The sequence below is a fragment of the Beta vulgaris genome, chromosome 9 (assembly GCF_026745355.1).
Source record: "Beta vulgaris subsp. vulgaris cultivar EL10 chromosome 9, EL10.2, whole genome shotgun sequence".
Lineage (NCBI taxonomy): Eukaryota > Viridiplantae > Streptophyta > Magnoliopsida > Caryophyllales > Amaranthaceae > Beta > Beta vulgaris.
The window spans coordinates 15,731,441-15,747,978 of NC_079210.1; the positions used below are offsets into that span (position 1 = coordinate 15,731,441).

At 39.7% G+C, this 16,538-nt stretch overlaps 2 protein-coding genes across 2 annotated transcripts; one reads left to right on the plus strand and one right to left on the minus strand.

The window, feature by feature from the left end:
• Positions 1–9,287: 9,287 nt before the first annotated feature.
• On the minus strand, positions 9,288–9,833 carry LOC130590163 (uncharacterized). Its single transcript, XM_057392177.1, has one exon. The coding sequence runs from the start codon at positions 9,831–9,833 to the stop codon at positions 9,288–9,290; it is 546 nt and encodes a 181-aa protein (XP_057248160.1).
• Positions 9,834–14,465: 4,632 nt separating this feature from the next.
• Positions 14,466–15,086, plus strand: LOC104903171 (uncharacterized). The gene has a single exon (XM_010691169.1). The coding sequence runs from the start codon at positions 14,466–14,468 to the stop codon at positions 15,084–15,086; it is 621 nt and encodes a 206-aa protein (XP_010689471.1).
• Positions 15,087–16,538: the final 1,452 nt, after the last annotated feature.

Genomic DNA, 16,538 nt, shown 5'->3' on the forward strand with positions numbered 1-16,538 from the left:
TAACTATCAGCAATGAGTCGCTGAAGACTTTTACGCTTTTGCTCCCATGTGTTCTGCTAACGTCATTCCTGCTATGAGCGCTTCGTACTCGGCTTCATTGTTTGTCGCTCTAAATTCACAACGATGGCTCGTACTACCTTTCCCCCTTGTGGCGACTTTAGCACGATACCAAGACCTGCCCACGAAAATTGGAAGATCCATCAATAAACAATACCCAAGATTCGTCATTTACTTGGTTAATCTTTGCAACTTCATCATTTGCAAGCTTTTCTAATTCTAGGCTAAAGTCCGCCACAAAATCTGCCAAAGCTTGCGACTTAATAGTGTTCTCGGATGGAACGGATGTCGTAGCACTGAGTGCTATTGCCCATTACTCATGCGTCCTGTTAATTCGGGGCATCGTAAGACAGACTTGACAGGATAGTTAGTCATAACGATAACGGTATGCGTCTCCAAATAGTGCCTAAGTTTTTTAACAGCTACAACTATGGCTAAAATGAGTTTTTCCAATGAGGAATACCTGGTCTCTGCGTCTAGCAGAGACTTACTGACGTAATAGATTGGGAGCTGCTGACGGGCACGTCACTTACCGCAAGATAAAGCTACAGCGTCTCTCCGTCACTTGGCTTGGACAGCAACGGTGGTGACGCCAAATATCTTTTGAGTTCTTGCAGCGCGTCTTCGTGTTGTTGCGACCAGTCGAAGCCCTTATTCTTCCTTAGGACGTCATAGAATAGATGACATCTTTCGGATGATCTGGAGATAAAATGGTTCAGCGCGGCTACACGACCGGTCAATTTCTGCACCTCTTTGACGCTCCTCGGAGATTGGATGTTGATAAGAGCTTTTATTTGGTCCGGGCTAGCTTCAATCCCTCGTTGCGTAACAACATATCCTAGGAACTTTCCTGCAGACACTCCAAATGTACATTTAGTGGGATTTAATTTCATGCCATACCTTCGCAGGACGTCGAAAGCCTCCGACAAGTGTTGGACGTGATCGCCTGCTTGCTTGGATTTGGAGCATATCGTCTATATATACTTCCATGGTGTCGCCCAATTGGTCTTTGAACATTTGGTTGACCAATCGTTGATAGGTGGCACCTGCATTCTTCAAACCAAAAGGCATAACCTTATAACAATATATACCTTTGTCAGTGACGAACGCGGTCTTTTCTTGATCGTCCGGGTGCATCGATATTTGGTTGTATCCAGAGTATGCGTCCATGAAAGTCAGGAGCTCGTGGCCTGCCGTCGCGTCGACCATTGCGTCTATATGAGGGAGAGGGAACGGATCCTTGGGACACGCTTTATTCAAGTCTGTGAAGTCGATGCAGACTCTCCACTTTTCGTTCTTCTTGCTCACGACCACTGTTGGCTAGCCAATCTGGATATTTTACCTCGCGAATTTTCCCAGTGTCGATCAGCTTTTGAACCTCGTCATTGATGATTTGATTCCTTTCAGGTGCGAATTTGCGCCTTTTTTGCTTTACAGGCTTGTGCTCGGGGTCCATATGACATCGGGACTGATTCCTGTCATATCCTCCTGGGACCAAGCAAAACAATCTTGATTAGCCTTTAGAAAATTGATTAACTGACCTCGTATTTCTTGCGACAACGTCGCTCCGATTCGAATGACACGATCGGGATGGACGGATCGAGTATCATTTCATCCACGTCCTGTTCACTAGGAGCGTTGGGCGCTGATCCATCCTATAATTGCTAGATGGCCGCTTGAGCAACGAGCTGTAGCATTCTCTCGCGGTTTTCTGCTTGCCCTTTATTTCTTGAACCCCCCACTTGGTTGGGAATTTCAACGTCTGATGATAAGTCGACGGGACGGCCTTCATCTTATGTATCCACGGGGTGCCAAGGATAATGTTGCACGCTAACGGGCAGTCCATGACATTGAATCTGGTAGGCAAGTTGACACCTTTGGCTAACGTTGGCAACATGATCTCTCCGACAGTGTGTTGGGCCTCTCCACTGAATCCAACCAAAACAGTAGATTTTTTAGTAATATCTTTATCACACAATCCCATACCTTCGAGGGCACTTTTGAATATGATATTGGCTGAGCTGCCCCCATCGACTAGCACTCGCTTCAACAAGCAATTACTGACTGTCAAGGATATGACTAGTCCATCATGATGTTCTACGTCGCAGACGTCGTCGTCAAAGGTAATTGCCATCGCTTCCAACTTACGTTCTTTCGCTGACCTGTAAGATTTAAAAACGGCGGACGAGGGGGTGCCCTCTCTTGCTAGCCTTTTGGCTGCGGAGTACGTTAGTCCACATACATCATACCCACCAGAAATAACATTAATTACCTTTACGTGCGTGGGTGACGCAGGAGGATGGACTGCGCAGGATTCTTCTCGAAGGATGCTTCCCTTTGTCGCTTAAGAGATTTTTGAGATGCCCTTTATTAAGCATGAACACGACCTCACGTCGCAATGCAATGCACTCTTCCGTCTTATGGCCATGATCATGATGGAACTGGCACCACCTTGTCTGATCTTTTTGCGCCTCCGGTCGGTCACTCTTCTTCGGCCAACGGACGGGTGCTCCGATTTTGGTCAAGGCATTTACGACGCCTCCGACATCGATGGAGAATCCATAGGAGTGTAGATCTAGGAAGGTTGGCGACTCCGTCCTTGCGTCATTACCTGCATTTTCGACAATGTCAGTAACATTGTTTACCTGATTGAGCGACCATACGGGTGGTTTCGCCAATTATTCTTTTTGGGACAAAGCCTTTCGGTCGCTGGTGGTTTCCGGTGCACGACGCGTTGATATGGTGTTGAGGATGGCATCGTCTTCTTCCAGTCTATTTGGCCAACGCTCTGACTTGACTTCCTCGAACGTTTGGCAGGGTACTTCGTCAGAGGTTGTATAGTTTGATCGCAAATTAGTCCTTTCCTGAAACATTCAATAGCAGTCTTAGTATCAAGATCTTTAAGGTTAATCATTTCTTTATTAAAGCGATTATAATAATCGCGAAGAGATTCTTTAGGTCCTTGGACGACGCCATATAGGTCGCTCGTCTGCTTCTCCAGGCTACGACTGCCTTCAAACTTCTCATAGAACTTGTTGACTAGGGTGGAAAAATTGCCGATGCTTCCTGGCTTGAGGGATCCGAGCCATTTGAGAGCGGGGCCGGTGAGCGTGGCTCCAAAAGACTTGCACATACACACTTCTACCATATGCCAAGGAATTGACGCTTGCCACATCCGCTGCTTGTACTGGGTGACATGCTCGCCTGGATTAGTCGAAGCGTCGTAATTAGCAGCAAGGGTAGGCAGGTTGAGCTTTTTGGGGAGCACAGCCCTCGCGATCCATTCTACGAACGGTGATTCTGCATAACCATCTGGGTGCTCCACGATGCTTGGCGTCGGGGCCCTAGGGAGCTGGGACATGAGCTTCATTAAGCGCCTATTCTGCTTTTCGATTTTGAGCATGCGCTTTGCCATAAGATTTGCTTCTCCTTCGCCTTGATCGTTCTCTTCATTATTCAATGGCTCTTCGCCCTCAGTATCTTCGTCATTTTCAAGCTCTTCTTCGTCTGACTCAGAGAAGTCCCTCATGTAAGGGATGTCGTTCAAATTAGCGCGACGTCAGACCTTCGAAGCTCTGGATGATGCTAACTCCTCTTGCAATTTCTGGATTCTTTCCTGCAATGTCGTGAAGTCGGTAGCTAGCCGCTCATTAGCTTGCTTCTTTCGAGCATTTCTGCTCTCATTTGCTCATATTGCCTCTACATTTCATCGAGGTTAGGTTTTTCTCCCATTTGATGGATTTTGAACAGTAGTTGGTCTGGTTATGCCCCACGGTGGGCGCCAAATTGTTTATGCAAAACTTTATCTCTTACGACGAAATTAAAGTTTGGGACGATTCAACCAGATTATGTGTAAGAAAATGCGATGAATGAATGTAATGGGGATCAAAGGGGATGAACACATAAAGGTGGTGACGCGGAGAACCCCAATGAAGATGGGTAAAAACCGCGGGTGGATGAAGATCCACCAATCTACTATGGTTCACTGTCGTTTATGAGCTAAGGACAATCGTTACAGAGTATGCTTTTCTTTCTCTCTAGTACAAAGATAGTTTCGTATTCTTATCTAATGATACTTGTTCTTCTTTTGTATGCCTTTTCTTCCTTTGGCTTTTTTCCAACGAATACAATAATAAATTCTCAATCTATTACAATGGTAACGGTAGCTTGATTATAGGAGATCTTCCTAATTACACTCCAACGTTGCAATCTTCTTCCCTCCTCCGCATAATTTGTCGACCGATCTCACGGCTAACTTAATGCCTTGTTGAACTCTTTCCATTTTCAGATAATCCGTTACCTTCACTTCGGTTGTCCATACCCTCGTGTCTTTTCGTCGCGTCTTCACGTCATAGTCGTCGTGTCATTATGTCATTATGTCAACGTCGTCCTGCAAAAACTCAGCCATAATAATTGCTTAGCCAATCAAATGCTCCCAAATTAGGGTGACATCAAGGTACAACAGTCATTTCAAATAGTATAAATAGTCCTTGAAATCAAGGGAAAGGTACGTTTTTCAGAGCATAGTACTATTATTCTGCCATAAATTCTCTCTCTAAAAGTTCCTTCATATCCCTGATACCTGACTTAGGCTTCGGAGGAAGAAAGACCACCCAAACCTCCAGGGTGGGTCCCTTTTTTGCAGGTTGCTAGTCGGAGCTCAGGTCCGGATTCGAGTTCAAGTGTTGTGGCACAAGTCTCCAAATTGAGAACCTGTTGTTGGGAATAGTTGTATTGATTTACTAGTTTTACACTACGTAACATTTGGCGCCGTCTGTGGGGAGACGCAACAATGACTGATTATCACTCATCCAATGTTGCCCGGAACAGAAGTTTTGAGATACGAGTAGAGGATACCGTGGATGATGAGAGGCCGCCCCGAGGACGAGTGACAGGCCCTCTACTGCCGCTCGTCTCGCTGGAGGGAGTAGGGTCCCTATTATCCAAGAGAATCTTGACCGTCCAATGATGGCTGGTCATCTGGAAACTGTCCTGAATGATTTCCAGACTAGAATGGCCGATGTTATGGAGGAACAGATTAAGAACAATATGCTGTTCTTTCAGGTTAACCCAGAAAGAGAGGCCGCAGTGCCGCTCAGAGGAAGGTCTCAGGAAGGTCGTCCAGGGACCAGCCGATCTCCTCGGCCATAGTTGACCAAGCCGCTGTCTAAGGGAAAACAGCCAGCTATTAGTGAGCCAAGAAGGAAGATGGACTGGAAGTTGGTAGTCCGTCCAGGTGATAACATCCCTCCTACTAGCCATAATATGGAGACGGATGCCAGGGAGTACCTGGAGGCCAAAAGCGCCGCTGCTCTTCAGCGTTCGGCCTCAGGTTCTACTCCTTACATGAAAGACCCTTCGTTAAGAGCCCCGTCCAAGACATCAGGAAGAAGTCATGGGCCTTCGGCTGTTCAGCCAAGGCAAGAGAAAACGGTTATCCAACCAATGGTGTACAGGCGTCAAGCCTTAGCTAACACCTCCTCAAATCCAGTACTGAAGGAATACCACCGGGAGCACATACCCACTGAGGGACATGTTGGGGGGCTTAGGATTAACTGCCGACTCCCTTTTCGGCCAGAATCATGGAAGCTCCCCCATCCTCAAAGGTTAAGCTTCCGACGATTGAACTTTTGACGATACCACAGATCCAGACGATCATTTATCAATGTAACACCCCAAAACTTTGGCTTCAAATTTTATAAAACATCCTCTTTTCATTAAAATATCTGACCAAACCTTTAGGGTGTTACCGCCGCATCTATTGTTCAAAATAAATGCAAGACTAATTATTAGAAATAAAAATTAAACTCACAAACCAAAGTATCAAAATAACCCAACTAAGTTGTCTGATTTAAAACAAACCAAAACTAAACAATCTCAAATGACAGTACTGTTATTAAACTAGGTGAACTTAAAAACTATAAATTCACTCATTCCTGCAACGTAGTCCCCTTCACCAACCTGCACAAAATAAATATGGAACAGAACAAAGAAAACAAAAACACAAAAATTAGCGAAAGCTAAGTAATTACAACTCCATCCCGTAAAATAATAATAATAATAGTTGTATTTTAAAAATAATTTTTATAACATACATACAAATATAATAAAATGCAGACAAGTATAACGTAATATAAACAAGTATATAACACACTTAATCAATTTATATACTCCAAGTTTATATGATGCACACAACGTCAAATTTAATTATTAGAGGGGAATCGAACGTCAGTAGGCCGGGACTAATCCCAGTAACCACCTACTTTAACATGGGTCGTCACCCAATAAGTTAAGAGCAATGGCCAATATCGTTTTGCACAGCGTCCCTAGTGTGCACACCCCTCACTAATCTAATGGGTATCCGCAATGTGCACCAATAGTATTAGGAGGAAGACAATAAAGAGTTGTAACATAATAAAATCAAGTACTGTTCATCACCTATGGAGGATCCAAATCCATAGGATAATTCCCTCAATAATGTTTCCACTTTACGTGATTAATAGATTTTTTTTTTTTAAAAGTTGTGACACATCAAACATCACATTAACATTAGCAGGAACATCTTCAGTTCAATAAATAATTTTCACAACTTAACCACTTAATATAATTATGATAACCAACGTTCATAATTCATAGTAACCAATATATCCATCATTTGAGCCTCAAAGAGTCACAATATATATCAACTTATAATACCATTCGTTACCTCATTAACACACTAGTTATGCCCATTAAGTACATTATCAATATTAGTATAATTTTAATACGATGGTATAATTAGGTACATTATAAATCCAAATTCATAACAACAATACCAGTAGATACATATATATTATACGCAGGGATAATAGTACTATAGTAATAATAATAATTTTAGTCATAGAAAGTACTATACTATTCCTGTCACATAATATACATCTAATATAAAAATAGAATCACATGACCACATGTATTACACATAGCACATACGATTCCTAACGGGATTCTAGTTGTTGATGGACATTGTAAATTACCTCGCACGCGTCCCAAGTATAGCAATATCAACTAAAATTCGCTTCCTACGAAGTTTCCGTCTACAACAAATAATATTACCTAAAGTTAGTCAATTGATATAATATCCCCAAAAAAATAATTAATCAAAACTACAAAATTAATAATGTCAAGGTTGAAACTTGAAAAGAAAAGAAGAAAGAAAAAAAAAAAGAAAAAAAAGAAAAGGAATTGAATAAAGCAACGTGACAGTGCACAAATTTGAACAAAAATTTCAAAACTTTTCTGTGACAACATCCATCACTCGGTAATACATAATGACAAAATTCCGCATAATGACAAAATTCCTTAATTTCGTTTTTTTTCCCTTATAAAAACCAAAACCTAAATTGTTTCCATAAATCAAGGAACTAAAGTTCCATTTTTTTTTCTTTGAGTACTGCTACTGCACGCAGACGAGAAACCAGAAGGAAGAGAGGAAAGAAGAAAAGAGAAGAAGAAGGAAGAAGAAGACTGACGCCGGATTCCGGCCAAGTCATCGGGTTTTAATTGTTTTTTTTTTCTGTTGAAACCTTCGAAAAACAACAATGGTGATTTTAGATCTGAAATTTAAAACTTACCAAAAAGATGAAGAAAGTGTATTACGTGAGAATTTTGGGTGTTTAGGGTATATATATGTGTGTAAATCTAGGGTTTTCACTAAAAGATAAGTAATTAAAAAATTTCAGAATTTTCTTTTCTCTCTATCTTTCTTTTCGAACGAAAAAAAAATCTGATTTAAAAAAAAATATTCTGATTTCGATTTTTTTTTAAAACATATAAATCTGATTTAATAAATAAAAACAGTTTCATAAAAATCTGATTTATTATTATTTTACTTTATTTTTCAGAAATTTATATTTATAAATTATAAAAATCTTATTATAACAAAAATAAATTCTATAAAATAGTTATAGAAATATGGGATATTACATCTACTCTCCCTTAAAAGAAAGTTCGTCCTCGAACTTTAATGTTAACGCTCGGTACTAATATGCAAGCAAAAAGTTAGTATCACATTCTACCCCCCTTAAAGAGTTTCGTCCCCGAAACTCAATCGTACCTGCTGAAAAAGTTCGGGATATCGGTTTTTCATATCATCTTCGGCTTCCCAAGTAGCCTCTTCAGAAGTTTGACTTGACCATAACACCTTGACTAGTTTTACCACCTTGTTCCGGTACTTCTCTTTTTGGTGTCAAAGATCCTAACTGGGCGTTGTTCAAATGATAAGGTCTCATCTAGTTCAATGGATTTAGGTTGAATGATATGGATAGGATCATGGACATATCTTCGAAGTTGAGACACATAAAAGACATTATGGACATGAGCTAACTCCATTGGTAAGGCGAAATTTTAAGCTACTTCTCCAATTCGCTCCAAGATCTCATATGGTCTAATGTAACGCAGACTAACTTCTTTTTCCTAACTTTTTTAACGGATAAACTAGCTATGAAAGAACGAGACGCCCTAGAATAAAAAAGCATGTAAGCAGGGTTAGAGTTTACGAGTAAAGTACCCATAACATTGGCGTTGGTGTCTACTTCATTCCGGTTCATAATAGATTCTTCCATTGTTGCCTTGAGCACCATTTCCATTGATGTTCTGATTGTTGTTTCCTCCATTTGCTCGATTGTTATTCTGACCATTATGCTGAGTATTATTCCCTCCTTGAGCATTCGAAGCCTGACCTTGGGAGTTGTTATTGTTATAGGGGCGGTTGTTGTTGTTCTGGTTCTGATTAGGTCCATGACCATTCTTATTCCCCCCATTGTTCCCATTTTGTCCATTATTCTGACGCTTGGGACACTGATTAGCCTTATGCCCTTTCTCTCCACAAGCATAACAAGTTATTGGGTCTCCTTGACAGGTAAATCCTGTGGCTTTTGTTACACTTCCTACAAGTAGGATTTTGGGTACGGATTCTTGCTGATTTGATCTCTCCTGACTTTGGTAATTGCTACGGTTCCCTAGATAATTACCACCACCATTATTATGATCATTGCCCCATACTATTGTTATCCCCATATCTAGGTTTCTTGTCATTCCCATGGTCATTTTGATTGTTAGGTGGGTCTTTTCTCTTATTCCTCCCCATAACTTCCTCTTCACGTCTCAAAATCCTCTCAATCTTAGAAGCCTTAGCATAAGCCTCTTGAAAAGTTGCAGAAGTTGCTCCCCCAAGTCTGGTCTGAATTTTAATGCTAACCCATCCTCAAATTTTGAGCCTTGGCTCTCTCATCTGGCACAACATTAGGGCAAAATCTAGCTAACTCATTAAACTTTTGGGCATACTCTTGCACAGACATAGTACCTCCCTGGTTAAATCTAGTGAACTCATTATATTTCTGCCTCCTAATATGTTCAGGGAAAAACCTATCCTTAATAGCAACCTTAAAAGCATCCCAATTAAAGTTTTCCTGAGCTCTAACAATAGGTCCTTGACTCTCCCACCAAGGGTCTGCATCCTCCCTCAAATAAAAGGTAGCTTGGTCTACTTTTTGAGCTTTAGGTGTCCCAATAGCAGTGAATAACTTATCAAAGTCTCTTAGCCAATTCTCTAAGAGTAAGGGGTCTTCCTTTCCTACAAAGATTGGAGGTTTAAGGGTTGCTAACTTCTTTGCCATAACAGCTTGTGGGTCCTCTCCACCATTATTCCCTAATTGGTTTTGTAACACTAAGCCCATACGTTGAGAAAGTTGTTCAAGAGATCTCAATCTCTCAAGCAGTTGTTCAGGGGTTTCAGCCATTTGTTCAAAAGTCCTCCTACGAGATCTAGTGTATGCTTGATAGGTTTGCATACAATTCCTGCACATTAGCATTGGTATTACTACATCTATTCACCCATACATGGTCTTGCACATCGTTTTATTTACTCAATACAAACTTTCATCATAAGAAAATTACATGCCTCAACCAAACTATATTTAATCATATCATTTCAAGACAAACTTTGCATGCTTCCATCAATTTTGACAAGTAAACAACAATTATAACAAGAACTTAAACTCTATTCAACTCAAATAGTCAAGTAATAAGATTCCTAATAAAACACATTTAGGAACTTAGAGAATTTCCAATACTACTAAAGGACTTAGTAAACAGACCTTATTATAAATATAAATTTCTAAATCCCATGGTTAAAGGGTCATCTGAGCACAATATTTTCTTGTAGTTACAACATCTAAACATATAAGAACAAAAAGAAACAATTAATAAGCACCTAAAATAAGTGCTTTCACATTAAGGCACATAAACCCTTTTCTATCTCACTCTTACAATTTATTTTAATGTTTATTAATACCTATATTATTTAACCTTAGACTCATAATTATTTAACAAATTTTATTAACTCCTAATTTATATTTATTTATTATAACCTAAGCTCTGAATACCAATTTGTAACACCCCAAAACTTTGGTTTCAAATTTTATAAAACATCCTCTTTTCATTAAAATATCTGACCAAACCTTAAGGGTATTACCACCGCATCTATTGTTCAAAATAAATGCAAGGCTAATTATTAGAAATAAAAATTTAACTCACAAACCAAAGTATCAAAATAACCCAACTAAGTTGTCTAATTTAAACCAAACCAAAACTAAACAATCTCAAATGACAGTACTGTTATTAAACTAGGTGAACTTAAAAACTATAAATTCACTCATTCCTGCAACGTAGTCCCCTTCACCAACCTGCACAAAATAAATATGGAACAGAACAAAGAAAACAAAAACACAAAAATTAGCGAAAGCTTAGTAATTACAACTCCATCCCGTAAAATAATAATAATAATAGTTGCATTTTAAAAATAATTTTTATAACATACATACAAATATAATACAATGCAGACAAGTATAACGTAATACAAACAAGTATATAACACACTTAATCAATTTATATACTCCAAGTTTATATGATGCACACAACGTCAAATTTAATTATAAGAGGGGAATCGAACGTCAGTAGGCCGGGACTAATCCCAGTAACCACCTACTTCAACATGGGTCGTCACCCAATAAATTAAGAGCAATGGCCAATATCGTTTTGCAGAGCGTCCCTAGTGTGCACACCCTCACTAATCTAATGGGTATCCGCAATGCACCCAATAGTATTAGGAGGAAGACAATAAAGAGTTGTAACATAATAAAATCAAGTACTGTTCATCACCTATGGAGGATCCAAATCCACAGGATAATTCCCTCAATAATGTTTCCACTTTACGTGATTAATAGATTTTTTTTTAAAAGTTGTGACACATCAAACATCACATTAACATTAGCAGGAACATCTTCAGTTCAATAAATAGTTTTCAGAACTTAACCACTTAATATAATTATGATTGCCAACGTCCATAATTCATAGTAACCAATATATCCATCATTTGAGCCTCATAGAGTCACAATATATATCAACTTATAATACCGTTCGTTACCTCATTAACACACTAGTTATGCCCATTAAGTACATTATTAATATTAGTATAATTTTAATACGATGGTATAATTAGGTACATTATAAATCCAAATTCATAACAACAATACCAGTAGATACATTTATTATACGCAGGGATAATAGTACTATAGTAATAATAATAATTTTAGTCATAGAAAGTACTATACTATTCCTGTCACATAATATACATCTAATATAAACATAGAATCACATGACCACATGTATTACACATAGCACATACGATTCCTAACGGGATTCTAGTTGTTGATGGACATTGTAAATTACATCGCACGCGTCCCAAGTATAGCAATATCAACTAAAATTCGCCTCCTACGAAGTTTCCATCTACAACAAATAATATTACCTAAAGTTAGTCAATTGATATAATATCCCCAAAAAAATAATTAACCAAAACTACAAAATTAATAATGTCAAGGTTGAAACTTGAAAAGAAAGAAGAAAGAAAAAAAAAAAAGAAAAAAAAAAAAAGAATTGAACAAAGCAACGTGACAGTGCACAAATTTGAACAAAAATTTCAAAACTTTTCCGTGACAACATCCATCACTCAGTAATACATAATGACAAAATTCCGCATAATGACAAAATTCCTTAATTTCGTTTTTTTTCCCTTTTAAAAACCAAAACCTAAATTGTTTCCATAAATCAAGGAACTAAAGTTCCATTTTTTTTCTTTGAGTACTGCTACTGCACGCAGACGAGAAACTAGAAGGAAGAGAGGAAAGAAGAAAAGAAGAAGAAGGAAGAAGAAGACTGACGCCGGATTCCGGCCAAGTCATCGGGTTTTAAATGTTTTTTTTTCTGTTGAAACCTTCGAAACACAACAATGGTGATTTTAGATCTGAAATTTAAAACTTACCAAAAAGATGAAGAAAGTGGGGTATATATATGTGTGTAAATCTAGGGTTTTCACTAAAAGATAAGTAATTAAAAAATTTCAGAATTTTCTTTTCTCTCTATCTTTCTTTTTGAATGAAAAAAAAAATCTGATTTAAAAAAAAATATTCTGATTTCGATTTTTTTTTTCAAAACATAAAAATCTGATTTAATAAATAAAAACAGTTTCATAAAAATCTGATTTATTATTATTTTACTTTATTTTTCAGAAATTTATATTTATAAATTATAAAAATCTTATTATAACAAAAATAAATTCTATAAAATAGTTATCAAAATTTGGGATATTACATCTACTCTCCCTTAAAAGAAAGTTCGTCCTCGAACTTTAATGTTAACGCTCGCTACTAATATGCAAACAAAAAGTTAGTATCACATTCTACCCCCTTAAAGAGTTTCGTCCCCGAAACTCAAGCGTACCTGCTGAAAAAGTTCGGGATATCGGTTTTTCATATCATCTTCGGCTTCCCAAGTAGCCTCTTCAGAAGTTTGACTTGACCATAACACCTTGACTAGTTTTACCGCCTTGTTCCGGTACTTCTCTTTTTGGTGTCAAAGATCCTAACTGGGCGTTGTTCAAAAGATAAGGTCTCATCTAGTTCAATGGATTTAGGTTGAATGATATGGATAGGATCATGGACATATCTTCGAAGTTGAGACACATGAAAGACATTATGGACATGAGCTAAGTCCATTGGTAAGGCGAATTTATAAGCTACTTCTCCAATTCGCTCCAAGATCTCATATGGTCTAATGTAACGCAGACTAACTTCTTTTTCCTAACTTTTTTAACGGATAAACTAGCTATGAAAGAACGAGACGCCCTAGAATCAAAAAGCATGTAAGAAGGGTTAAAGTTTACGAGGAAAGTACCCATAACATTGGCGTTGGTGTTTGCTTCATTCCGGTTAATAATAGATTCTTCCATTGTTGCCTTGAGCACCATTTCCATTGCTGTTCTGATTGTTGTTTCCTCCATTTGCTCGATTGTTATTCTGACCATTATGCTGAGTATTATTCCCTCCTTCAGCATTCGAAGCCTGACCTTGGGAGTTGTTATTGTTATAGGGGCGGTTGTTGTTGTTCTGGTTCTGATTAGGTCCATGACCATTCTTATTCCCCCCATATTGTTCCCATTTTGTCCATTATTCTGACGCTTGGGACACTGATTAGCCTTATGCCCTTTCTCTCCACAAGCATAACAAGTTATTGGGTCTCCTTGACAGGTAAATCCTGGGTGGCTTTTGTTACACTTCCTACAAGTAGGATTTTGGGTACCAGATTCTTGCTGATTTGATCTCTCCTGACTTTGGTAATTGCTACGGTTCCCTAGATAATTACCACCACCATTATTATGATCATTGCCCCCAATACTATTGTTACCCCCATATCTAGGTTTCTTGTCATTCCCATGGCCATTTTGATTGTTAGGTGGGTCTTTTCTCTTATTCCTCCCCATAACTTCCTCTTCACGTCTCAAAATCCTCTCAATCTTAGAAGCCTTAGCATAAGCCTCTTGAAAAGTTGCAGAAGTTGCTCCCCCAAGTCTGGTCTGAATTCTAAATGCTAACCCATCCTCAAACTATTGAGCCTTGGCTCTCTCATCTGGCACAACATTAGGGCAAAATCTAGCTAACTCATTAAACTTTTGGGCATACTCTTGCACAGACATAGTACCTCCCTGGTTAAATCTAGTGAGAAGTTATGTGAAGAGATTTAACTTAGAAGCATTGCAGATCCAGGATCTGAATGCTGGTATGGCATTTGACGCTTTCATTCGAGGTTTGAGGCCTGGAAGTTTTAAGTTCGATTTGGTAAAAAAGAAGATAACCACCCTAACTGAGTCCCTTAAGGAGGCCGAGGCTTTTATTCATGCTACGGAAGTTTGTGCAAAAGCAAAACATCTAGAGGCAAAGAAAGTTGAAGAGGCTATTCAGGCAAAGAAAGTTGAAGAGGCTATTCAGCCAAAAAAGAGTATTCCCAAGAAAGCTGAAACTTGGGCAATGACCTCAATGACGACTTCGTCCAAGAGAAGAAGAAGATCTAAACCGGCAGCCTCAGCTGAACCCATAGAGTTCAGCGAGGATCAGTATTCCATTCTCATGGAGATCAAGGATCAGCATGAGCTGAAGGTGCCGGCAGAGATGAAGACGCCCTATAGAAACAGGGACAAAAGTAAGTACTGTCATTTCTACAAAGATTGTGGTCATGAGACGAATGAGTGTAAGCATCTGAAAAGAGCATTGGAAGACTTAGCCCGCAAGGGTAAAATAAACTCTTATCTACCTCAATCAAGTAGAAAATTCCAGAAGAAGGACAGTCGTCAGGGAAGAAGAAAAGATGATGAGAGCACGGATGAGGATGTGGTGATGGTAATTTCTGCAGGATTCGCAGCCAGAGGTCCTACAAAGCGCGGCCACAAAAACTATTTGCGGGAACTCAGCCAGGTGATGCTTACCAACCAGGCAGAGTCTGACCCTTTCCCCAAAATAGTGGTCAGCGAGCAGGACCAGGGGAAGATAAGAACGCCTCATGATGACCCACTAGTGGTAGAGATGAAGATTGCAAATCTCAGGGTAAGACGGATCCTGATTGATACAGGAAGTTCTACCGATATCATCAGTGCGGATTAACTATCAAGGTTGAAGTTTGATGAAAAGGATTTAGTTCATGTCAATCATCCTATTATTGGCTTCGGCGGAGGAGTCATTCCTCCCATGGGACGGTCACTCTACCCGTCAGGATAGGAGGTAAGGAGGCTGCCCGAACACTTTTTTGTAAAATTCTTTGTAGTACAAGATCTGACAGCTTATAATGTCATTCTCGGATGACCTACCTTGAATCACATCAAGGCCGTCATAGTGACTCATCTAATGCTTATGAAATTCGAGTGTGATGGTGGAAAGATTAGATCCCTTTATGGAGATCAGCAGGCCGCGAGAGAATGCTACCTTACCACCCTAAAACCATCATCATGGAAAGGAGAGAAGTCAGAGCGGCCAAGGGCCATGGAGGGTGAACCGGCCGAGAAGTTAAAAGGCCATATAAGCGAATTAAAGCAAGAAGTAGAAAAAGCACAAATGAAGCCCCTTTTAGAGAGCAAGCCGTCCATGCTCTTGCCGAAGAAGAAAAGAAGGTGTTTGGCCATCAAAGAAGAGAAAAATTCGTCGGAGGAAGTAATGGCCATCATGAGCTTGGGACTAGAACGTCCAGAGCCCGTGGAGAATCCAGTAGAAATTTTCTTGAGTCCAGAGCGTCCAGAAAGGACGCTGAAAATCGGATCTGTCCCAGGTCCTCAGACCAAGGACGCCTTGGTTACCTTGCTAAAAGAATTTGAAGATGTTTTTGCATACACTGTTGAGGAAATGCCGGGGATTGATCCCGAAGTCGATGTGCACAAGTTAAACATAGAGCCGGGGCAGAAGCCAGCCCGGCAGAAGAAGAGGCACCTGGGTCCGGCCAGGAACCAAGCGGTTTACCAGGAAGTCCAAAAGCTGCTAAAATCTAAGTTTATCCGGGAAACCTACTATCCGGAGTGGATCGCCAATGTGATCATGGTTCCCAAGCCGAATGGCACTTGGAGGATGTGCATTGACTACACCGATTTGAACAAGGCCTGTCCTAAGGACAGTTTCCCTCTTCCTAAGATTGATCGGTTGGTTGACTCCACAGCAAGGCATGCGCTGCTTAGCTTTATGGACGCCTATTCAGGCTTTCACCAGATCCCTATGTGGCCTGAGGACCAGGATAAAACCTCTTTCATTACTGAAAAGGGTCTCTATGGCTGGCTTAGGAAGCCCTTCGGCCTAAGGAATGCACCAGCCACCTTTCAAAGGCTTATAAACACCATTTTTCAGCCACAATTAGGACGGAATATGGAGGCCTACATCGACGATATGATCGTCAAAAGCAGATTGGAAATGGATCATTTGGATGACTTAAGAGAATCATTCACGACTTTGGGAAAATACAAATTGAAGCTCAATCCGCAAAAGTGTGTATTTGGAGTAGTGGCAGGCAAGTTTCTAGGGTTCTTGGTCGACCAGTGGGGAATTGAGGCCAACCCTGACAAAATACAAGCAATT